General features: G+C 48.2%; 1 protein-coding gene across 1 annotated transcript in view; it reads left to right on the top strand.

Moving 5' to 3' along the window:
• The window catches only part of LOC8038343 (neuronal PAS domain-containing protein 4), a 105,885-nt gene that overhangs the window by 49,567 nt on the left and 31,219 nt on the right, over nt 1-25,099 (top strand). The window contains exons 4-5 of the mRNA XM_042288583.1: nt 9,421-9,479; nt 18,556-18,645. Of these exons, the coding sequence (XP_042144517.1) occupies nt 9,421-9,479; nt 18,556-18,645 (149 nt within the window). The remainder of the gene's footprint in view (nt 1-9,420; nt 9,480-18,555; nt 18,646-25,099) is intronic.

A 25,099-nucleotide genomic window follows, 5' to 3' on the forward strand; every position in this document is an offset into this window, starting at 1 on the left:
TGCTCGTTGCTCGCCCTCCAGCGGCGAAAACGGGAAGCGCTCCACTGAGGGTCCCCCGGTTCTCCTGCTCAGAGGTCACGGTGGAACTGCTCGTGATCATGGCACGCGAAATGTCATTTCCGGATGCAGACAACACTCGTCACGGTCCCAATGTAGTGCTGCGCATGCGCGTCGTCGCCACGCTCCAGTCTAAGACCGCAGTTTGGACTCCGCGCATGCGTAATGTAGAACACGCAACGCTAGCGCAAACGCACAGTGCTTGCGTTCGCTTGGTATACGCAATACAGCTCACTTCTGTTTCACCGTTTTTCAAAGCTAACGAAACGTGCTGCAGTGATGCAGACGCGCAAGCGGATAGGCGTTCCTTCGAACTGGGAAGACTGAGATTGGCAAAAGAAACTAAATGTTCAACAAAAATTTATAATTTATTTATTTATTTATTTAAAAAAGAAAAAAAGGGGGGGGGGTTGCTCTTGCCTTGAAAGGATTGATTGCGACTTTGGAAATTTGGCCGATTGCGACTTTGATAGAGCCACATGCTTTATCTACAGTTAATGCAATTTTATATGGATCTCTCAGATTGGCTAAAATGTTTCCATTGATTTTAGACTATGTTTACTTTATAACTTGCTAATTAAAATGCTGCAATGGGCACCAGTAGTGATAGTTTCCACACTTTCAATTGCCATACTTGTTCTCACATTTGAAATTAAGTCATAAGAAACAAATTTGGATTAGATCTAGAAAAACAACGAATTAAAATATCTGAATTGTATCATTATTAATAATACAAATTGCGGCAACGTGGGCCCATCAATAAACGTTACGACCACAAAAATACGCCGCTTAATCATAATAGACTTTCCAGAAAGGTTTCGTTTTGTTTTAGTTTTAACGTATGAAAACATCTGACATCGTTATCAAGATGGACGAACAGCCAAACACTAGATGTAATATGGAGTCCCAAACATCACACGTTCCTGAATTAAAACGTGCCTCCCGGCGTAAATATTACGTTAAAAAGAGGTGACCTGCGTTCATAACAGCCTAGCGTCCTCGTATAAGCGGGAATGGTTCGTGTCGCTCGGCGAAGCCAGCACACTAGACAGGCTCAGCAACTGGTACACCAGCATGCATCTCCTATCCTCACTCGAACCGCCATTATGAAAAACGAGCGGCGCCACCTATACTGAATTGGAGTCGCGAATAACTGGCGTGCAGTCGTGCAATCGGATACGAGGAATAAACATCCCAGGTTAACGGCAATAATCCCTGGAGAAGGGGAACAAGGGCGAAACGCAGATCTCCGAACACAGATATATAGGTGAAAATTGTACGGAAATTACCGAATTGCTCATTTATAAACTACAGTGTTGACATCAGATGCTTTTTAAAAGCCAACAAAATCCGATTTGAGAGTCGAAGTCGTCCCAAAGGACGTCTAATCCGTTACTTTCGAGCTGTAATTCGTTACGTGCACGACTGAAGTTCGTTACCTTGTTGCAACTTCGTGGAAGCGGAACTCGATGCATTAACGAACCGTTTGGCACGTTTCTTTTTACCAGTTCCGTAGCCCGCCGCATAGGCATTTCCACATCGCTTGTTACACTAAGACGGATGATCGCTGCTTTTAAATTTTTTTTTTCTCGTCGCCCTCTTTCTCTAGTTTATCCATTTTTCAAACAGAGGTGACTTCGCGTGCACTTTCGTAATTAAGGTATATTCATTATTTATTTTAAAACTAAAATAAAATAAAAATTGCATAGAACACTAACACAAAGAAAAGTTCCCGTTGAGCGACTCCGAAACTGCTTTTATTTCGGGGGTCAGCGTCCGAAATAGAAGCACCATTTCGGAATCTCTCCTGCCTCAAAACGAATCCCGCTATGTAAATATTCAGCCTATCTTTAGGGTTGTCTACGGCTCTGAGAGGATGCTGCTTCCCACTAATAGTCAGTTAGGTTTCCTACGACTTCACAAGCAGCGAACAGATAAACAGGTCGTACAAAAGGCCCCTCCATAAAGATAACGTCTTTTTTGGTGACTGCACAGGCATTTGGGACGAACGACACCACCAAAGTTGCCGATGCGATCACTCGGAAAGAGAATACACAGAGCTATTTAAATCAAGACTGAAGTGGCTACTGGTTCCCCAATAGCCACATATACCATTTACACGCCTTCTCCACCAGGTTATTCAAATGCTCGAGTCTTCGCACGGAACAAGCGAGGCAACACGACTACCGATTGTTTAATGGAGGTGTCCTTACGAACGCTCAAGCGCGCGCGTATCGGCTCCCTGCGCGTATCGGCCGAGCGTGGGAAAGATATCAAGCTGGAAGTAATTCAGGACGACCTTTTGAGCGACGGCTCGTTTGTTTCGCTTTCGTATAGCCAACGACGCGTTTGACTGATCGCTGAATCACATCGCACGCTTCGCTATGGAAGTTCCGTCGTGGCTCTGAAGGATTAGAGATCTCGACAGCACGGCATGTTAGAGCCACACGAGTATATACCGTCTTGGAATACTGGCAGGCACTCTTTTTTCTCATAGCCCGATTCTGCAACGACCGGCAATCTCTTCAGCAATCAGTTCTCAGTTCGTAAGCTCATGTATATGGATCGGAAACGCTTAGTAGTCGCCCAAACTTCCTTGGTGGAAAGCCAGAAAGCCACATTTAGACTGCTCGAATACATCATACACAAGATGCGGTGTTCGCACGCGCATGATGAGAGAATTGTCTGCGCAGAATTAGACTCAATCTTGTTGGAAGCATGCTTGCTTCATACATATATGTGTGTTTCGAGCATGTCTGTCATACTGTCATCATGGTTCATTCTACGATTGTGCGAACTATGTTCTGTTTATCGATAAATAAAATTAGTCATCGCTAATGCAACCATATATAGCACAAAGAAAAAACGGGCTGTCGTTTTACGGTGTTTAATTCGCTGCAGATTCTGTCGAAATGCGGTATAGCATTGCTTGCCTTCTATGAAGGCTTGCTTTTCTATCCATATCGCTCTCTCTCTCTCTGCACTGGTGTATGATAAGTAACCGAGCACGGTTGCTTATCACGTCGCCGTTCTGTCCAGCTATATTATGTTCAGCTCGCTCCTCTCTCCTGCGAGTCATTCCGAAGTCCAGGCACATCATCCAGTGATTTTTTTTTTGTTCATGTAGGTGACATAAAGAAATACTAGCGCCTTTAAAAAAGTTAAAAGAGAAAGTTTGCGTAGCAAGTAAATCCCATTCTTCTTTCTCTATCTCTTAAAGTCTGTCCAAGAATATTTTAGGTATACAAGAGACCGTGTAAAGCACACTCCAAGACCTCGCCGATGAAACCCTTGCCCAAAATGACGACGTTCTCCTCCGCGCATGCGCGATACGTGCCGGCAAAAACAAGCCCAAGCCGAAAATGGTATCCGCCGGCTTTGCAAGCGCCAATACCAGTCATCTTCTTTTCAGCGGACGGCAAGTTCCCTGTAATACCTGGCGACAGACTCGGACCCCGCAAACCCGTGTTAGCCTCTAATCCAGCAGCGAAGCCAAGTCGAGCCGAGTCGACCACAAATCTGTGTCCCATACCCCACATTATACACTGGTGCCCTTTGTGCATACCGGCCGCCATAGAGGCGGTAGCGGTCCATACGCACCATCTCAAAAAAGAAAAGTCGGCACAAAATGGAAGTACAACGAAAGCCTCATAACGACAGGTTGTATAACAGACGACGTTTCGTCTACCGTCCGTTTGGCGGTCTCTGGTTGTTACGTCTTTTATTTGTACAGTTGTTTTCCTTAGCAGTTCCGATGGTCGGAGAAACTCGAAGAAGGCGTACAGAATGGCGTGGGGGAGGGACAGCGGGACTGGGTCCTTTCTTTTTTTTGAAAAGGGGATCACAGAATCCGGCTTCAAGTCCGGTCGGTTAGCGCGCGCCAGAGTACAAGACGAGCAGACGACGCCGACGCCACGGCCGATGCGGCGTCTGCTACGGCCCCAAGCGCAGTCTGCTACGCGGTGCCGCGGGACCTCCATTTTTCTCCTAACCCTCAATCAGTGCGTGTGTACGGCCACTGCGGGCATCTACCCATTCCGGCGCGCTTTGCTCTCTTCGAAAATGGTGAATAGGGGCTAACAAACAAAGGGAAGACAGAGACCCGGTCAGAACAGGTGCTTTCTTTAAAGAGGACCCCTTTCACTCTCTTGTTTGTCTTACAGGGGGGAAAGGGGGTGGGGAGGTTACTCCGGGTTGCTGCAGGTTCTGCAGTAGAGGTGTACGAGTCGGAATTGGGAATATCTTGGGAAGTGTGAAGAGCACGCGTGCCAAAGACACGCAGAAATCATCGGACGTGCACTCAGTTAGGCTTTCATCACTTTATATTGAGAGGCAATGCAGTGCAGCCATTAAAATCGACACGAGGGTTAAATGCGTCCTTTTTGGGTACTTCTCCTTCAGTTGCGCAGAAAGTGCCTATCTGCTGCTGTTGGTGAGGGAGTATACTTTCCAGTTTAAGTTTGAAGAAGAAAATGGATAGGGCTTATTTCTATCGCTCTACATTCGTGGGTGTTGTCTCTGGTGCTGACACGAAGTCGACTGGCCGCCAACTTACCAGTACGGCAATGGTACCGCAGTGTACGTCCCGTGATACTAGTTAAAAACCCAAAGGATTACGTCTCGCGGTGTAGTTACACAGATTCAGACAAAGCTAATAATAGCATACGACTGAGAACGAACTTTATTCGAGCGAAACGTGGTTATCCGTAGCGCCATGAGAAAAAAAAAAGAAACATTTAATTTCTTTTTTTTTTTAATTTGAACTAAGACGAATCTTTACGTGAAAAAACGTTTACATAAAAAAAAAAGAAACTGAGGTAGCAAAAACAAAGGTAGCCATTAGACGGTTACTCAACCACATTTCTTCTTTTAGAAAGATCTACCCGCGCATGTTTCATGTCTCCAATTATCGGTCTATCTGGGCGTCCATCTAGCCGTCTATCGGGCTTATTTAATTACATCGGGAGCGCGGCATGCAAACTGGAGTTCCGGCTCAGCCGACCTCTGACACCGACCTTCGACTGCCCCGAGGCTCTTCTCGGGCAGGGAGAGAGAGGGCAGATAGACCCCAGTTTGCACGGGTCACCCCAACGATTAAAGTGGCCGCCAGCAACCCCCCTCCTTTCCCTATAACCTCCTCTCCCCGTTTACCTGTTCCTCAGCCCCCTTTCCACGTTGGTCCTTTCACTCTCGGTCTGCGGAGACGGGGGCAGACGATACGACGAGCGAGAATACATATATACGTCTGCTAAGCTAAAGGGACACTTCACCTTCATGGTGGGGTGCGACGGAATATATATAGTTTATGTTTCCAGAATTTCATCATTCGAGAGTTCATTCGTGGCGCACAACGTATGGTCTAAGACGAGTGCATCAAAAGTTCTACTCAAAACAGGGTGTGTATAAATGGATGGTTGGTTGGATTATGGATGGAGCAGCTAAAACCTTTGAATCGGGCGGTGATTTACGCCACCTAGCGGTGCTTCTCTCCTTTTTTTTTTTTTCCTTTGTCAGCTGCTAACATGCATATTAAGATTAAGTCATCTGTAGTCACCGGCTGCAAAAGCGATAATAAAATGCTCGGAATGCACCACGCCCTTCATTTCTTATTCTGTAAATTACTGTAATAGCCGCCACAAAAAAAAAAAAAAAAAAAAAAACCTTTTAAATTGGAGTTTTATTGGCGTTGATGTCGGACACAGGTGCCCCGAGGTTTCCTTATATTAATTCTGCGTTGCCGGGTTCGGTGCATAGACTGGCTTCTGATAAGGGCCTGCTTTCCCCGGGCTCTTTAATTGTAGACAAAATAAATAGTATATATGTACTCGTCAGTATTATGATAAAGACACGCTCACTGCCTTAGTTCCTTATCTGATATAAAGCGCGACCATAATAGCTTTTTTACTGCTCTCGTCCTGCAAGGAAAAGAAAACTGGGAGCTTCCAGTTTCCGTTGGAGTACATTTGTCGCTTTTTATTCGTCCCAGGTAGAAACACGTGTGGTTTGCAGTACTTCATAAATAAAAGAGGAAAAATATATATATTGGCTAATCTTTGGTACCAAACGCCGGAAAAGTGTGCTCTGTCTTAAAGAGGCACTGTCAGGTCAAAATCTTTTTTTTTTTTTTTTTATTATCCGAAACGATTGGAAACGATACCTTGGCATTACCCTCAAAATTCGAAACTTGTATTTGAGAAGTAAAAAAAAAAAAAAAAAAAGTCCAAAAGCCGAATTTGAAGTTTTCGCGCGATCCGCGGCAGTGCAGTGACGTCAAAGATTGAGTCGTCCTGCAACTCGAGTTTCTCTCACAGCTCCGTGTCGTCTTCGCCCGCGTCTCGCGATCAACCGCTCAGTGCGTGCTCCTAATCGCTGTGAGCAGACATCGCTTCACTTTCGAGTTCGAAGTTCTTTTAGGTCTCTTTCAATGATCTCAAATACTTTAAAACAATATGAGGTCGAAGAGAGCGCGCAGCGGACTTTTGTGAGCGACGTGAAGGGCCACGTCGTGCCGGTTCTGCGTGAAAGGCTGCCCCGGCGGAGTCACAACCGAAACTATGTACACAGACACCAAACCTGGTTGTTTGGACCGTTTGACGATTTTCTTCTCGACGTCTGAGGGGCCGTCGGGCATCTAAAAAAGAGAACTTCGTTTCATTCTCCGACTCATCGATCATCCTCAGTGCTACATGCGTCGAGTGCCGCCATGTTTTCCGAGGGAGGATAAAAAGCCAGGAGGCGACACTACTCCAGACTCCTCCTTTCAATATTAAAAAAAAAAAAAAACGGCCGTAGTGCGTTTGGAATTGCGTTTAGAAACATGTTTAACGAATGCCGTTATTAAATATTATCAAATGTCACTTAGAAAGCTTCTAAATTTCATAATAAATTACGTCAGAAATAAAAAGAAGCGAGGAGATGAGGAGCGGGAAAGAAAGGTGCCAAAAATTAAAAAAAAAAGCATGCGCGCGGGCGGTAACTGACTGTCTGAGGCGTGTTTGCTCCTCGTACGGCGGTCCTGTCACATTGCTAAAAAAAAAAACTGTCTGCAGAGAGGTTTGAAGCATACTCATATGTATGAAATAAACATTTTTCGATCAATGCTCGCAGATAATTCAAATATTATGTCCGCAGCGAGTCCCTTCTCTTTTCTGTGATGCATGAGCACTGGGACTGCCGCTTGTGGGAGGAGCACTGGGCACACGAGTCACCCAGAGCCTAGAGTGAAGTAATCCTGAAATCCTCTATTTCCGGATAGCCCTGACCAGTTTGTTCTGGGATTCCCAGACTTGTGTGACTTGGTTGCACAAGATGGAAATTAGCGGTCTGGTTAGAAAAGAAACAAAACAAAAACATCAAAAACAACAGCAACCAAATCAAGCATGCAGACGGAAACAAATTACATGTTGCGCCGAAGATGTGTCAGCGATCGCCCATCCCGTTTAGTGTATGCAATATAGGCACGAGGAGCTACAGCCACAGCTCTTTCAATACTCGAATGTATAGAGTTCCTATATATAGCTATACCTATACGGTAGCAGAGTTGCGCATTCAGCCTCGGCGGGTGGCCGTAGTGCCGGCTTTCCTGCACGGCCCCGGATCCTTTGCTCGTCACGTGACTGAATTCGGCGAATAGCGGCACCGCGCGTGCCGCCGTGCGTGAAAGACAGAAAAGGAGGAGAAGGAAGTGGAAGCAGGAGAACATACGCCTGGGAGCGTGCAACGTCGGCGGAGCGGCGGTAGCGGTGACTTTCCTGCACGGCGCTGAATGCCTTGCTCCTCACGTGATCGATCTCGGCGAATAGCGGCGTGGCGGCTCGGGAAAATCAGATGCGCAACTCTGCTCTCCCTTCGGTGGAGCATATCGAGGAACTGTACTCGAATCTAGCCTGCTGTGTCATCGAGCCGGACAAACTACAGCAACTGAAATTACAGTAAATCAAGTGTCTGTCCCCCTTTTTTTTGCGTTCCTCAATTCTCGTGGTTTTGAATAAAGTTATAATGAAAAAGTAAGCAAACATTGCCTTTAAAAATATAACCGACTCTTGTTTCTGTAGCGCCACATTTTGTAACACGCGTTAATCGAGTATGAAATAGCGCGCCTGAAGCACGCCCGACGTTGAAATTAAGAGACCGACTAAAGAAGTAAACAGAAACAAGAAACCGATTCGGCGAAATAGCGCTGCAACTAAGTCATCCTCGAAACGGGTTTCCAAAGCGACAGTGCGTGTGCCTACAACCTGTGCTAGGAGACTATACACGCATGCACTCGAGTGCAATAACGTGCTCTGCGTGCGTGCCGGTAATAATGCCGAAGCGGGCTGGCGAAAGAGTATACAGAGGGGAGGGCGCGCCCAAAAGTTCCCCACCCAGCCGCTGGGGGGCGGCACCGAACGCCCTAACAGCGGCCGTCCAATAGGGCCCCCGTTTCATTCGGCACTTTATCCGCTTCATTCACTGTTTGTTTTTCCTCCATCCGTGTGGGTTGCGCGCGTTCTGATATCGAGGCTGTCCTCCTTTCGTTCCGATGCTGCGGGGCGGCAAGACTGGGAGGGGAGCGAGCGTGGGCTGGCGCGAGGAGTGCCTCTAGTCCGTTTTATGTTCCGTACTTTTTTATTATTTTCTTATCATACCGAACTGGTAAAGCGTAGGTCTTGGAATGGGCGGCGGTCGATGTGCTTCGGGTATTATTGCGAGCAAAACGCGAGGCAGGAGTGTTCACGTGCAAGTTCTCAACTTGGTACTGAAGGGTGGCATGTCAATCTTTACCAGACTGCTCCATTGGTGACTGGAAGATCACCAGGGGTCGCTGTTGCAATTCTCATTTTTAACACACAACCGCGCATAATTAAAGAAATAATATATATATATATATATATATATATAGCTTGGACGACAATCCACGCTGTGGACGATTCCCATCTTCTCGGAAGTGGAGTCCGTGAACTCGCACCTCGTGCTGGTGCAGTTATCAAAAAGTTATTGCATTACAGCGTTCGCAATAACTCATTAATGATTCGATCGCGAGCAGAATGTTATAGGAGCGAATGCTCACAAGCCGATAGGAGTGCGCTGCGAGACGCGATGTATAAGTCGCATCATGATGACGTCAGAAGGGAAGGGGATGTTGTAAACAGAAAACGGAAATCATAACGGTGCGAAAAGGAGACAGACGACTATAAACGGAAATGATCCAGTCGTATTCGTGCACATGTACTCTCGTGGCAAATTTACAAACGCAAATAATTCAAGCAGATATATATATTTTTTTTTTACTTTTATACGGCGAAGGTGTGGTGTTGTAGAAAGTGAACCCTACGACGAACTGGAAGTAACAAAGCACTTTTTTTCTCCCTCCTTCCACAGTGTTCCGGAAACATGACGTCATGCCCGAGGTTCCCATGCTGCACTTCGGTTTCTCCAAAGTGAGTGGAATTTAGTTTCGTTTGCTTTGCGAGACAAAGCGTTACACGCCGTTTCTTCGGCTATTCCCGCAATCCTATTGGCTGGAGAGAGCGGTAATGAGATGAACGGTGCACGGTCCTGCGGTTTTTGAAGCTCCGCAGTGACCACCCTATAGTAGCGCACTTAGTTTTGTGAATGGTCCGTAGGAGGCCCTTAGGATGTACCTAGCGTTCAGTGGGGACGTCCTGTGGGCGGGTTCATATAGGACGTCCCCAGAACGTTAGGACATCCTAAAACACCCTAAAGGACGTTTCACAGAACTAAGTGTTCTACCATATAGTGCATGCCCTTTACCATTCTGAAGAGGGAAAAAGAAAGCTGTAATCCGGCCTCCGGGAAATACAAACTGTTACTATAAAGAATACATTATAATCGGGTTATGCAACTGCAGAGCCTGGCAGACACGGTGAGTCGTTTATGGGTGTCATCGATACCACTTTAGAGACCGACAACCATCTTATACACCGACGCAGTGTTTACAGACGAGCCCGTGTTTGTGCAGAGACCAGATTCGCGTGAGGTAAAGCTGCTGCGCATGCGCAGTGCCGACGGCAGCGCCACCCCAGTGGCGTGTGACGTCAGAGAGTTAATTTGGTGTATAAATAAACACTCGCTCGTCAGATCGGCGCGCCTGACTCGACGACCGGCACCTCACACCTCAAAACACGGCGATTGATTCGAACAAATCAAACCACACGCATTAGCTAAAAGGTGAAAAAGTCGGCCCTTATACACGTGGCAGCCGGAACGAATGAAACGCCTGTCAGTCATCCTAAACCAGTTTTACGCCTCCAAGTTCGATTACGAGTCACCTCCCCTCAAACCTTCCCCTAAAACGCAGCCACGATAAATGCGCGCAGAATGGCAAACTTGGGCGCAGATCGAAACGCGTGCATCTGCTGAGGCGCCCGTAACAATATGGGTGCGGGCCGCGTGTGTGTGTGTATATATACTAATTATAACTTCGCAGCCTGCGGTTTAACCGAGTCACGTACCCTTGTGACCTGTCATTACCTGCTCCCGTACCCCACTACACCACCCAACCGTGGCCCCATCGACCTCTCTAAGCCAGACTGAAAGCAACAAAAAGCAACAACCAAAGCAACGGAGAAAACGTTTTAAAACAAAGGAAGAGGCTCAACGATCGCGAGCGTTGATTATGGGTTGTCGCGGTCAACCTCAGACTATGTAGGTTTATTGCTTCAAGTGTGCAGCTTTATGGCTTGCCGTATGGGTCCCCGGCCTTCCCGTAATCATCTTGAGGTTTCTCGCCTTTCGCGGTGCTTCCTTCGTTTTCTTTTTTTTTTTTTTTTTAATTTATTTTTGGGTTACGGCTGCTCGATTTTCTTCGTTTCCGTACAACGGCAGCAGTCGAGCTGCGATAAGTGTGTCTATGCTCTCCAATTTACACACAGGTGCATTTGGTTTCTTGGTCATGAACTCAAGAAAGATACAATAACTGTGTTTTCAGTAGGGCTATATTAAAACACACGCACACGGACATACACACACACACAATTTGACTGCCGGAATAAGTTGTTGTTAACAGGCAGTAAAAATAAACCTGACGGAAAAAAAAATGAAGAAAAACATTAGGACGTCAGGCGACACTTTAAAACACACCTAATTAGATTCGGCTATTCTGTTTCCTAGCAGCACTCACATACATTCTATACTAACTTAGCACCAAAATCTCAATGTCCCCCCCCCCCCCCGCAAAAAAAAAAAAGAAAAAGAAAAACAAACAATGAAGCTGTCTTGGAGTATAAGGCTACAAGGCCACGCGCGGCTAATGTTTAATTAAAGAAAGATGGAAAAAATAGCAAAAAAGTAGGGGGCGACACTTTAGCTCCATAAAGTATCAACAGCCACACCGAGCTCCATAATCTTCAACAGGTTTTTCGCGCGACGAGCGATGCGTCACGATGTCCCCTTCCTAATTGCCCTCCCGTTATTAGATTAGAACCAACCGTCTTCCTGAACCGCCCAACAACAGCAACTTCAAAGCAGCGTCGTGTGTCTCCAAACATGCTCCGCCATTCCCCCAACCTTCTTTCCCGCTCCAGGTTTGAAAAATGATCGCTCACGAAGTAGCTATAGCGCGTTCCTCGTTGTTACACTTCTTTGATTACTTAGAATCCCTGGCGCCGTTTATCCGTCTTCGTTCGAACGTCGTACAACTAACGACTCGACCTTCTGCGTTCCAAAGCTCGCACCCCACTACGTTTTTTGTTTTGTTTTTTGAATATATAGATTTGTTTTTGGGCTAGAAGCTCTGACACGTATCTCTATTCACCGTGGGATCCGAGCGAGCACTCACGTACGCGATCTATGCTATAGCATATAAAACACCCGCCAGCAGAACGCAAGCTCGGCACCTTTTGTGTCTCGGAGGGGTTCCAAATTGCGACTAAATTACGGTGAGCGAATAAGAGGCGAAGATTCTCTCCCCACCCCGAGGGTATAGCTCAGACGGAGGTTCCCGGATGACAGAACAAAACACCTTCTACACCCCCCCCCTATCTCTCTTTCTCTCTCTCTCTCTCTCTCTCTACACCCCTCCTCCCCCCGCTTAGGGGTCGAACGAAATGCGTCAAAAACAATCCATAGCAACGACTATACTATAAACGCGATAGCGGTAGAAGCAAGCGAACAGACGAATCTTAAAACAAAATCCCTAATAGCTAGCAGGCATCACAACAATACGAGAGGGAGGAGGTGGGGAAGGGAAAAGACGGTAGTGACCTCTGACCTCCCCGAAGGTCCGCGATGTGGCGGAGCCCGCATTAACCTCTGACACTCCGGGCCGTCCCATCGCCATCGCTGTAACGCGATGGCGGACGCGGCTCTCGTCTAACATGCGCATGCGCGGCGGAGCGGTGATCCGCGCGTTATGTAATGCCCCGTGTCCTTAGGCGGTGTTATGGTGGCCGCTCCGCCAACCAGAGGGGAATGGGCTGTTATTTACTTTGTACGCAGCTGCGCCATCTTTTGTTACCTTACCGGTCATCGACCGTTGGATGTTTGCAAAAAGAATGCCGGCTAATGGCTTCGATTTGTTTCCATAATTCGGAGGGTCGGATCATCGCCTGGTAGTTCCGGTGTGATGAATTCCAATGTGGTCATTCACTATAACAATACAGTTTATGCTGTCCGTAGGCATGCAAGATTATCGCGAATCCATTAGTGCGCGATGATTCCCCATAAAACCGCCAGAGCGGCTGTTGTTTGATAATCACAGGAACAGCCTCTGTTCCACAGCGTGGCTTATTGGCATTCGAATTTAATAATTCTCGAAACGGTCGATTCTGACATAAGAGCAAAGGGTTGATTAGGGCAGCTTGAACTGGGGAGACGGAAAACGTAAAAAAAATCAGAGATAGAAGAAAGAGACCGAGATAGAGATCTCTGCCTCTATTTTTATCTCTTCTAATTCTGTCTCTCCCTCTCTTATATATCTATCTCTGCCTCTTTCTTCTATCTCCGATTTTAACTTTTTTTTTTTTTTTTTTGATCTCGCAAGTTTCAGTTGGCACTATCCTACTTATGCACCAGCCAGCTCAACTGAAGCCCGTAACCTAGGGATGGTCTGGCCAATCGGTTCATCGTGCACCAGAGAAAAAAAAAAAAAAATCGCTGGGGCAGAAACACAGGGACGACGAGAGACCAAAACAGGACAAGGCGCCTTGTTCCACGCTTTTGGTCCCCCTCCGTCCCTGCGTCTCTTTCAGCGGCGCTTTCCAGTACTGGACATTATATAGGCTCGAAAAAGTCGTTCCCTAGTAAATTCGCAAAAATAAAAAATCGTGTCTCCTGCCGGACGGCTGCGTCCTTCAAAGTCTTCCGTCACGTAAAGTCGTTGACGACGGCGATGCACATTTTGCAGCAACTGGAAAGTCTCGTCGTCGTCGGAACCTAATCGCAGTAAATACTGCAGCGCGGACAACTTTTGGATGACCAATGAAGAAACATGCAGACTTTCTTTTGTATGACGTATTTCAAGTTCAACTGCATGTGAATACCCTCCCCCCGACCTTGTTTCGTATAAAAAAAAAAAAGAAGTAGAGTAGTAGAGCATTTTTCTCCTTGCCGATCCCATGGAGAGCTCGTCAAGAAAGGCGAGATCGCCTTTTACTCGCCGTGTACCATACCAGGATCCAGGAGTCACGCGACTCATCCCGCACCAAGATAAGGACGGCCTCTCCACCAAACAAAGCGCGTATTATAATTCCCTGGCGTTTTATGCGGCTTATTTATTTCTTGCTCTCTTTTTTTTCTTCTTAAAAAAAAAGGGCGGCGAATAATTCACTTCGAAACAACGCCAGGTACGGCAGTAACAACAACAACAAGAGCAAGGAAGGGCAACAGGACCGGCGTCGTATAAAAGCGGAGCGAAATTGAGCCCCCTCCTTTCAGTAATTGCTCGCCAAGAGGCGTATGTACAGCGGCGAACGTGAAGCTGCCCTCGCCCAATCACGACCCCAGATCACGACTCGCGCTGGCGATATGCTACGTGTATCCACCGGCCGACACCGCCGCCACACCGCAACGCACGTGAACCCCTCCTCTTTGTTCCTTATTCCTGTCGGTGTTGTTCTTATGCAGCTTGCGAGGAGGGCTGTATATCAAGCAGAGACGCCGCCCGCTTTGTCTATGGCTACTGCTCTGCTTCTTTGCTGGTTACCTTCTCCATTTTGTCTGCTCTTCTTTTCTTTTCTTTGTGACGTTTACGGTGCCGATCGGTGTTTACTCGTACACATTAAAGAAAAGTTGGTACAAAGGGCAAATTCACCATGTCGCCCCCCCCCCCCCCCCCCCTTTCCCAGAAAAAAAGAAAGGAATTGTGACTGATTTTTGAATTAGTGGCGAAAAAAAAATCCTAGCGAATAACTAAGCTTGAAATAAGATTAGGCAAAACTAAATGCGATATGCGCAGAGTTCCACTTGTTGAATGTCCCCGCGCACGCGTCTGTTTTCGGGCCTAAACGTACGTCAAGCTGCGTCAATCGCAGGTTTCTCTTCTGTTTTTTTTTGTCGCCGCAAGTGGTTTTCTTTGTGTTCTGCGGGAAAGTGAATTCGCCGGCTTTTTCTGATGTGCATACTCTGTGTGACGTAACGACGGTCTTGCTGCACAAAATAGCGTCGATGTGAGCAGGCACGGTTTCCTTTTTTTTTTTTTTTGAGAAGTGGCAACGCTTGCACATGTTTATAGATGTGATGTGATGGGACGAATTCCCCCGTAAATCTAAATATTTCGATCTAAATATCTGTACAGCATTGCTCCCAGCCCTAAGCAAAAGTAATACGTGCTCTTGAAGCGTGCTAGCAATAATGTCGGAATTTTCCTTTTGAGCTTTTTTTTCGAATCAGTGTAAGTCTGCTATCGATGATGTATATCGATGCTTCCGAATATTAATATTAATAACTAAATATGTGGAGCTTTCATAAAATTTCCAGATATGGAGTCTAGTTGTGACCACCGCCTCAAAGTCGTGCTTATTTTCATGTCCGAACCATTCCTCACTTAAATTGGGATTTCTCTAATGAAATAATTTATATTGAAGTTAAGGTGATAAAATAGACTAACTTTCAGAGATTCCTTAGGAAACTAACTGAAAGTCAAGAAAAATAGTTCTAGTTCAAAACTTATGTATTTCTCTGTCCTTTAGGCCTTTTCCGCAGTTAGTCACCGTCTCCTCTCCGCACCCCAGGAAAGGTTTTTGGTGACCAAGAAAACTTTCGAAAACTAGTGCGCCTTTGTTTTTGTTGCAAACGAAGGCAAGACAGAATTAGGCCGTGTTGCAGTCAAAACTTTGGGTCATTATCTCCGGTCTGTTAAGTATAAACCGCATGTAAGCGATTTGACGAGCGACGAGTCAAGCGACGGCGACACGCTTCGCTGTCGCTGGTTCAGTCGCGCGATGAAGCAAACTGCATGAAAGCGACGGGAGCAAGCAACCAAGGCGATGAGTGACGTTTTCTAGAAATCCTAAAACCGAGCGACGCGACGAGCGACAGTGAGAAACCTCCGTCGCTCGTCGCTGACTCTCGTCGCTTATGCCGTCTCTCGTCTCATCGCTCGCCAAATCGCTGGCATGCGGTTCAGCCTTTAGTTACCACTGGCATACTGCACGACTTAAGCGCCACCAAAAACGACAGACGGTCACGTCTGCTACTATTGCGCATGTGCAATGGCGACCCCGAAAAGAAGCCCATTTCTTCAGTATTGGGTATCCACCATTTTCGTATAAAACCTAGATGCCAGCTTAAGTTGTGCATGTTAAGAATAAGCAGGTCAGTATATTTTCACTATATTACGCTCTTTCCCGCGTGAGTTGACATGTGGTGGCGCCATTGTGTAAAGAGCCCCGAACCATTTCCGGTTCTGAACTAGACGGCGGGTTTCGCGGTATTTTCGAAATCACATATTCACGCTATCTTCTCGAAATGACCACTTATAGCACTGCATGACTTAATTCACTCTTATGATAAAAGAACGACGAGTAAAAAAATGAGGAAATATACGTGAACCGGAAGTGTGCCGAGGCTACCCAGTAGGTGGCGCCATACGAATTTGTTTCCAAGCAAAAAAATGACGAATATCATATTCAATACCACGTCAAACATACATACATTTGAAACCGTGTCACTCTAATTCGTCTTCAAGTGCAATCGGTTTCTACTCAGAAAACGAGGTTACGTTTTTGCGATGCTTCACTGCAGACTACGGTGACATGCGGTAGAACTAAGCACAGCTTGTCTTCCCTGAAGGCTTGCTTCTCTGCCCAGCCGAACGTCGCTCTCTCTTGCTTCCGATACCTCTTCGGCACGTCGAGTGCGGCCATACTCAGCACGTCGCCGCTTCAGTTCAGCAATCTCCTCTGCAGTTCGTTCCTTCCTCTTGCGAGGCATTGTGAAGTGGACTGCGGCGCACCCCGTGAGCGACGTGCGGGCGACAAGGAGGAGAGTACGGCACATAGCGTGCCTCACACCCGCACATGCGCACATTAAGGAGGGCACTGAGGGCATCACGTGTAATTCACTCCACCATCGCATGCGCTTCGATCTAATACGCGGGATGTTTTAGGGGCGTGAGGTAAAGAACCGTTACCACATTTAAAACCATTCATGCAACAGAGGATGACTATGCAGAAAACTTCCCACGGTCCTACTTTCCCACAGCCCGCTGCGAGAGCCAATCACAGCTGTGTATACGGAAGGAGCTCGGCTTATGACGAAAGTCGATAAAGGCGTCTCGACCTAAATGTCAACGTGACGTGAGCATACGAGACGTGATGATCAGTGTCACATCGCAGGCGTGTTCTACAGGTCGAAGCGTTTTTTGTCAGTCTCTTCGTTCATCGAGTTCACCATGTGGTCGGCCTTACGAGTGCCATGCAGAAAAAACAAACGCGCTGGCTTTATTCTTTTTTTATTTTTTCAGGGTGCAGAACAAAGGAAAGTGAAATCAGTCACGTGTGCATACACTGCCGCCGTTCGGTCATATCGCATCCCGAGACAGAACCGCGCATTGTTCGCCGATGATGTAACTCTCCGCAATTTTCGTCGAGCCAAACTCCACCGTCAGCGCCCACACCGAAGACAATCGTGAGATCGCGGACTCGGCGCACTCTGCAAGGCGCCTCCCACACAATGCGAAGGAGTCCACACTAACAGGATTCACGTAAACCGAAAAACTGAAAACAAAAACAGAAGAGAGGTTGCACTGAGAGAAAGGGAAGGTGATCGGCGGCGGATGTCTCGATGACTTTACTGCGTCCAACAGCGCTTCTGCCGTCGCCTCCCCTTGCTCCAGTTGTGAAGAGAACGGAACAGAGGTGCTAGTGTGTCTCCTTTAACGCTCCACCGTAAAAGAGACGGCCATCGGACGTCGTAGTCGGTGCGAGGTCCTTTGGAGATAGCGTCGGATCCGAGCGTGTTCAATAAAAAAGGGACCCTGCAAGGGCGTGCTTTACGACGCCCGGATGACGGCTTATAGGGCCGGCAGGGGCTCGCGTGTGAAGCTGTCCTCATCGATGATCCTGCACTAAAACGGAAGAGCGCCGCGCGCTCAGGGAACATCGCGGTGCCTTATGACCAGGATATGATTGGCATTCCTCGGGGTCTTCGAGATCAGTCACGCGATCGAGCTGCTACGACCCGCTACGCTCTGGACGACTCCGTGACCTCTGCATCCCTGACAAAGGTCCTGGTGCAACTCATGCGTCTATATGCTTGTTTTTGGCGATGGCATATGCTGGAGTCTCTGAGCAAGTTTTTTTGCAACAACTCTGCCATTTGCAACAACATAAGCCTGCCGCCAGAGCAGGCACGTAGCCAGGGGGGTGGCCCATGGGGCCCGCCCCCCCCCCCCCCCCCGAAATCTTCCATTTTGCAGGGACCTCCTCTACCCCTCCCCCTCATACAGCATCTTGTCATGCCCCCCCCCCCCCCCCCCCCCCAAAAAAAAAAAAAATCCTGGCTACGTGCTTGAGCCAGAGCATACAGTTCAGTTCGCAGTGAAGTGCTACACTGCAATGCGTCTTGCCGCAGTTCTGAACTTTGCATCCTCTGCTGGCTCGCTCTCGTAGAGCACGCCTGAATCGAAGAAAAGTGATCGAGCTCCTGGCATGGCATCTATATCCCTTTGGCAGTAGAACAATACGAAGATGACAGCATATACGGTGGTGGGGAGTAGGAAAATGCCAGTCGCATGAAGTTGAGGACACTACGGCTAATTGCAGGATGAACTGACCCTAAAAGAACGACTATATAGTATTGATGAACGACGATTTCTTTGTTCTGCAATATGTGCCGTTTCAAGGTCACATGCCGGACATTTTTCTCATTCCGCCCAACGGTTCGGTTCAAGCTGTAGTTATAGGGAACGTCTAGGAATAAATGCCCCATGAAAACGAATGATTTGAAGTATGACTTTGTGAGGAAGGTGACGCAAAACTGTCCACGAGGTGCGTCAACAGTGGGTGTGAATTGAGCGGCTCATCTTTGTTTTTTTTTCGTTCCCTCGAATTGCAGGCAATGAGCGGCTTCCTGATGATGATGACGCAAAATGGCAAGCTGCTCTACATCTCCGACAACGCGGCAGAGTACCTGGGGCACTCGATGGTGAGTTCCCTCTTCCGTTCCATTATCTGAGGATCTTCATACTTCAGAAAACTCCTCGGAGGTTGTGTAAGTGGTGAAAGTTTTGACGTTAGTTTCTGTGCACCTCTAGCTATTATTTGCACGATAACGGATCATGAACTCTGTTGTGTTTTCCAGGCATATAAACCGGTTTTCTCGTGCTCTCACTGCTTAGTCATTTTTGTATTATTCGGGAGCGGTTAATCCCCAATATGATTTACTCTATCTGAGTGTATCTTATACCGATTTATAGAGCAATACAGTGTGCAATGAATGAAAATGTTAGCTGATGTCAAAAGCCCGGCTATTGTCGGCTCGACATGATGGCCTGAAACCTGATTCCGTCGTTAGGTTAGGCTGGGTCGGGCTAGTTACGTAATGTTCGGTAGGTATAGGCTCAGACAGGGCTAAGCGTCTGTTGGGTTAAGCTGAACTGTCGGTAAACGAGAGCATCGGTAACAGCGAACTTCTAAAATGTTAACTCGCATCCGCCCTTAGCCGGGGCAACACCGCCTAGAACAATCAAAGTCTGTGAGCAGCCTCCGCTACCCCCACGTGACGCCATCAAACTCTGATGCCTCAGAGTCTGATGACGTCACTGAGTCATCAAACTCTGATGACTCAGCGATCGAGCCCGAGTCTGCGTCCTTCGACGCATTGTTTGAAGAAGAAAGCTCAGCCGACCGCTGACACAGTGCTTGTGTCCAATAGACTCTTCCAAAAATCCCTGTATGTAACACTGCGCGCGTTGCAATATGGGACGTCTTTTTGGTCGTGGAGGACTGGCATAGTTTCGATTTCAATTGACCCGTTGACGAAGTAGTGCATTTCAGCGCCGCATAAAAATAAACTTAGCGCTCGGTCCCACAGCGCCCATTCATCTTCGCGAGAGCCCCCATTGAAATACGGACCTCCAGCGGCCGGAAGGACCTGCCCAGGCTTAGCGAGGAGTAGGAGTAGGGCCTTTCTTATGGCTTGGCTACCGCACCAAAGGGCAAAATGACTCTCCCGGCTCACGAATAAATTAAGAAGCCCATTGAGGAGAGAATGTGGAACAAGGTGACCGTTCCAGTATATCCATCCCTCCATGTGCCTTCGTAGTCCTGTTTACATAAAAACAAACTCTGGCACGTCAAAAAAAAAAAAAGTACCCATTTTATTTGTATTGGTAAGCAACCCTTACAGCCAACACCTACAGGCAACGCCTGGTCATGACGGAATGTTGTGAAGCAGGCACGTAGCCAGGATTTTGTTTCGGGGAGGGGGAAGAGGAGGCCCCAGCAAAATAGAAAATTTCGGGAGGGGGGGGGGGCGTGCGCCCCCCCCCCCCCCTCCCCTGCTTCTTGGCTACGTGCCTGTTGTGAAGTAAGGTTGACTACTCGAAACTGAAACTGTGGCCAAGGGATTTCCAAGATGCTTTGCACGGCACTACCCCGCTAGTTTCGCTTCGGATTTTCGAGAGATCTATTCGCGACTGTGCTCGATTTTACTGTCGGTACGTCGAAAACTCGAGTGCACGGGCTATGATTATGATTCTGCGGTGGTGTTGGCTGAAGAAGAATTGGCGAAGATAATCCCACTCCACAATACGTGACGTTTCTTTCATGGCTCTTGCCTCTTGGTTGCCCTCCAGACATTTGCAAGTACGGCCTATAGTCGAGCATTGCTGAGGCTGTGGGTACGCCTCAGCAATGCTTGACTATCAGACGATACACCACCACCAGAAGCAATATGGCGGCGGTCAGAAGCCGTACCTGCAAACGTCCCTTTTGAAAGCCCCATCAAGCAACCTTTGAGGTCATTATGTCTAGGACACAAAGCGTCTAATCGGATCCAAGTCTTCAAATGCCGACGCACACCTCGCGTCCAGTACAGACCGTTTCTTCGTCACGGACGCCATGTTGAATTTGGACGTGAGTTGGGGCAAAATAGCAAATCACTTTACTTGTCGATTGGAAGGCGCTAGAATTCAAGGGGATCGTTCCAATGGGTCTACTTTTTTTTTTTCTATAAACCATATATATATTTTATTTTAATTATAGTTATGCTGAAAGGAATGCTGAACCGGAATTCAGAGCTCACAACACAAGGCTGGAGCGATAGGCGGAACGCTGCAAAATCCAGAATCATCACTCATCCCGGGATATCTCTAACGGATGGCCGTGCTTTTTGGAAAACAAGTGCGCGATTGAACACGGCCGGCGACGAGACCTGTGACGTCGCGATTCTCATTCCTTCTCCTCTTCGTCTCATCCCCTGGAGGAGCAGGCCTGAGCTGAAGCGAGAAGAGGAGAGAAGCGAGGCCGCTTCCCCTCATTCTCAACTGTTCGAAAGGAATTGTTACGTCACACTCCTCGCTCGATCGCGCCTATCTTTTACAAAAATGCGGCCATCCGTTTGAGATATCGACGACGTATGAGTGATGTATTGGAGTTTGTAAAGTCCCGTTGAACGCTTCTGCGGCCTTTTATTGCGAAATCCAAATTTCGGTTCACCATCCCTTTACACTATTTACTTTATTTTTTGTCGCCCAACCAAACTACGTTATATTTCAATAAGGCGACCGTCACACGAAGACGGTCTATACTACTAGCTCAGAGTGCATCTCCAAACGATAGTGGACTCGTATAATTCGCGTAGTAGCTGGCGCACACTTTCGAAAAGACTCTATTGGCGCACTTAAAAATAAACGCGACATTAGACACCACAAGAGTGAAAAGAGACACACTTGAGTCGTTTCCCTGGGAATCACTTAGTCGACACGTCGCGCACGGTTGGCCAACACGCCACTTTATCCGCGACAAGAACGAGCGCCGAGCCGACTCATGCGTGTAGCGTTTCTTGTGCACGTCCATTGGGCGTAATGCGTTTGCTGCCTGAGGCGCCGCCCCTCGCCCGACTCCCGAGTTAACTTACGGGTTGCTGTCGTTAGCCACCACTCGCTCTCCCTCTCTCTCTACCACTATCACCTTCTTTCTCTCTATACACTCATATACACTACCCTCCCCTTTGCTCGTTCTCTCTATATTGGAGCCTGCTCGCGCCTAATTTTGCGGTAATCGGGCGATGCATCTATCGATGGCTCGTGACCTCCTCGAGCGAGGAAAGGGGAGGGAAGCTGGGTGCACGCTTGCAGTCCGCGTTCCGGCTACATCCGGCTCAGAACTTGAATGTATACACACGCTAGATAGACGGAGACAAAGCCGTTTGATTGTCCGACCCCGTATACCGAAACGTGAAAGTGATATCGAGCACGTATACACTCCGTGCGGGAACTATAGGGGGCGCTTTGAAAAACGCGCGCAGCGCCGCTAGCGGAGGAGCTGGCGTTCGACTGTGAGGCGCGTTCAGCAGCCTGCGGCGCCTTTTCGCATGCCATGCTGTGGCGGCGGAAGTGCGCACGGGCGAAACTTTTGCTTTTTGAGCCGACACGTTGAGGGTGATGTTGCATGAGTGCTGGGGAAGAAGGGCATTTAGCTGTTCTCCACTTCTTATATATTGAGTTTGAGTCGTTATTAGGGGTAATTTCTCTAGTTGCGGCCGAAAAAGGAGTTGGAGCAATTTTCCGAAAAACAAGACGGCCGTCACCATAATTGCTCTGAGTGGGAAATTTATTTCGCTCGTCGCTGTAAACCTAGGACTGCTGGAACGATGATATTTGGAGGCGAGCGAGATGTTCACTAAGTTTGTGCACGAAGAGTGTCAAGTTTCTTTAAGACAGCAGGTGTGGAAGTTATGTTTCTAACGAATAAAGAAATAAAGCTGTACGGGATATCCAATATTGAACCCAAAATGTTATGTTATAGCGAGCTGTGCAAAGTGCAGATTTGGGCACACTGGTGCTTGGACCTGACAGTAGCATGACACAGCACTTATTATACAAAAAAAAAAAGTGGCATAGGGAAACCAGGTGAAAATATGGTTTGTGCGGCGTAACTCAATGGGAACCGGTTTTGACCATGAAAAGGCTGTCAAGAGAATACCACTGGTAGGGGGAGGTGGAGACTTAAAAGGTATGAAGGGACTAGTGGGACTGTACTTCCGATTGAAACAACTTTACGAAAGGTGGTTCCAAATCCGAGAAAACAAAGTTGTCGGCCAACACACGGTTTGGCCGCCAAGGGCTTTTGCGGTCAGCTGTTGTGTAATAACCTGTTGTGCGAGGTGCTGATTATCGGCGCACAGGTACTTTGACATGACCGTCACTTGGCACAACACTTATTATAACAAAAAGAGTTGGCATAGCGAAGCCAGGTCGAAATTTAGTTTGGGCGGCGTATATAAATGGGAACTGGCTTTGACCGTCGAAGGCTGTCAGATAATACCACTCACCGTGGGAGGTGCACACTTTACAGGTAGGAAGGGACCAGTGGACGGTACTTCCAGTTCGAACCACTTTGCGATAGGTGGCTCTAAAGCCGAGAAAAAAAATTGTTGCCTACAGAACTCGGGGATTCAGCGTTTCCACATCCAAAAGGAGGCTGATCAAGAAAGAAAGCACACCACATAAACTTCCATACTCAAACGTCGATTCTCCAGTGATTCCGAGTTTCATTGTTGTTTTCTTTAGATTTATATTTGTCACTTTTTTTACCGTTCGAATTTTTCTTCATGAAGCACAGATTGCGTGCCATACTTGTCCGGAAATATCATCGACACGTACGATGGGGACGAAATTTCTTTGGAGGGCATCCCTCCAACGAAATTGACACTGCAATCCCGCGAGTGTGGGATGGCATTTCAGTTCGTCCCATTGGCGCTGACACATGTAGGCGTTATTACTGGTACGAAAACAAACGCAGAGCGCAAAGCGGCAGTTAGAATATGTCAGCCGTGCCGACACAGTGCATGCAGACATGATCGGGAGACCAAATTTCTCGCGTCGTATGGCACGGCTCCATCGTTGTCGCTGTCCCGCAAAACATCGGCGAGGTGTAAAACTGTGAAACTTTGTCTCCACGAGATACGACGCATAAATATTGAAGCACTTAATGACGCAGCACAGGCAGCACTTCATGCTCTGAACCCAGCGCAACCGCACCACTCCGACTTCAATGCGTACCAACGTACGCGGCGTGGTTTCGGTTTCGTTTTCTCTGGGGTTCTCACTGCCTACCTTCGGTACCGGCCGCGCGGCGGCGCGCCAGTCGCGTCGCACGGAGTGTATATACGCATCACGAACGACAGGTGCACAGCGGTGACGGAGCGTTGTGTCTGCGTCTCCCGTTGTCTCGCGCCTTTCTCTATGTGCGCGTAGAGTCGTGCTCGAAAAGATCGTCTCGGCGGGCTGCCAACTCGTAGGGTCGGGGGAGGAGGTAGTTAAATGACGTCAAGCGGCAGCCATTCTTTTTTTTTTTTTTTAATCCTTTTATACCTCCCACCAAAACGGTTATACCTCCCACCAAAACGAGACCGCGATTACTGTCTCTGTGGACACAGACAGTTTAAGAGACGCGGGGCGGGGCCTATTATTATGAGCACGCTTCCTGCCATCGCGATTGGTCCTTCGGAGTTCTCATCGGCATGATGTCGCAATCCCATTGGCTGGGGAGCGATAATTAGATGCGCGGGACTCGGTGCACGTAAAGATTTCGGCCACTGTGCGGGCAGAAACTGAGGGAGAGCAGGAGACGAGAGGGCGCGGGGACGCCAGAAAGCCGAGCTCCGACTGGAATGCATGATTAGCCATACCCTCCTCCATACTCACAAAGCCTGGCAGTTCGACGGCGGAGCCATAGAGTGCCCGGTCGCAGATTTCGAGCGCGAGGATCTGGTAGCACAGAGCATCAAAAAGCCATTTCTCGGGGAACCTGGACGTCAGAGCACAGCTTTTGCAGCGGCGAGGACCCGAAACACACTGGTTGCCCGGGAGAAATGTGTTTCGGTGACCCGCCGCCGCGGGGCGCCAGTCACGTGGCTCTCCTCTCATATGTTGTCTGCCGCTCCAACTTTTTTCCATTTCGGCGGCCGCTTCTCCTGGCGATCTGCCACGCAGCGGCTAAAGCTCGAACTACGGTTGACGTCAGGAAGGGGAGTTGCATTACCTCTCTCGTCTCCTCTTCGACTCAGATGAGCCTCGGAGAAGGCAGGATGGTAATTTCAAGTCCCCTTGCAGCTTAATATCGCCTTTACGTGAAAAAAAGGGTATGTTACCGAAGACAAAGCGGGGAGAGAGATGGGGGTAAAAGGGTGCGAATGCAAGCGCGCGCGCCAACGCGTCGCAAAAGAGTGTACAGTGCTTCCGGGCACGGCTGCCTGCCGGGCGCTCGTAAATTAAATCGGACACTTGTTCGTTTGTCCGTCGCCGCGGACTCTCAGTGGGACAAGGTTGGCGCATGCTAATCGCTCGGCCCCGCGGAGACACCCGGAATGTAGCTCCGGGCGCAGGAGAGAGTACGTCCGCGTACGCCGCGTGGAGCGCGGGAGTTGCATCGAA

This window comes from Ixodes scapularis, unplaced genomic scaffold, assembly GCF_016920785.2.
Source record: "Ixodes scapularis isolate PalLabHiFi unplaced genomic scaffold, ASM1692078v2 PGA_scaffold10__122_contigs__length_95168666, whole genome shotgun sequence".
NCBI classification, from domain to species: Eukaryota; Metazoa; Arthropoda; class Arachnida; order Ixodida; family Ixodidae; genus Ixodes; species Ixodes scapularis.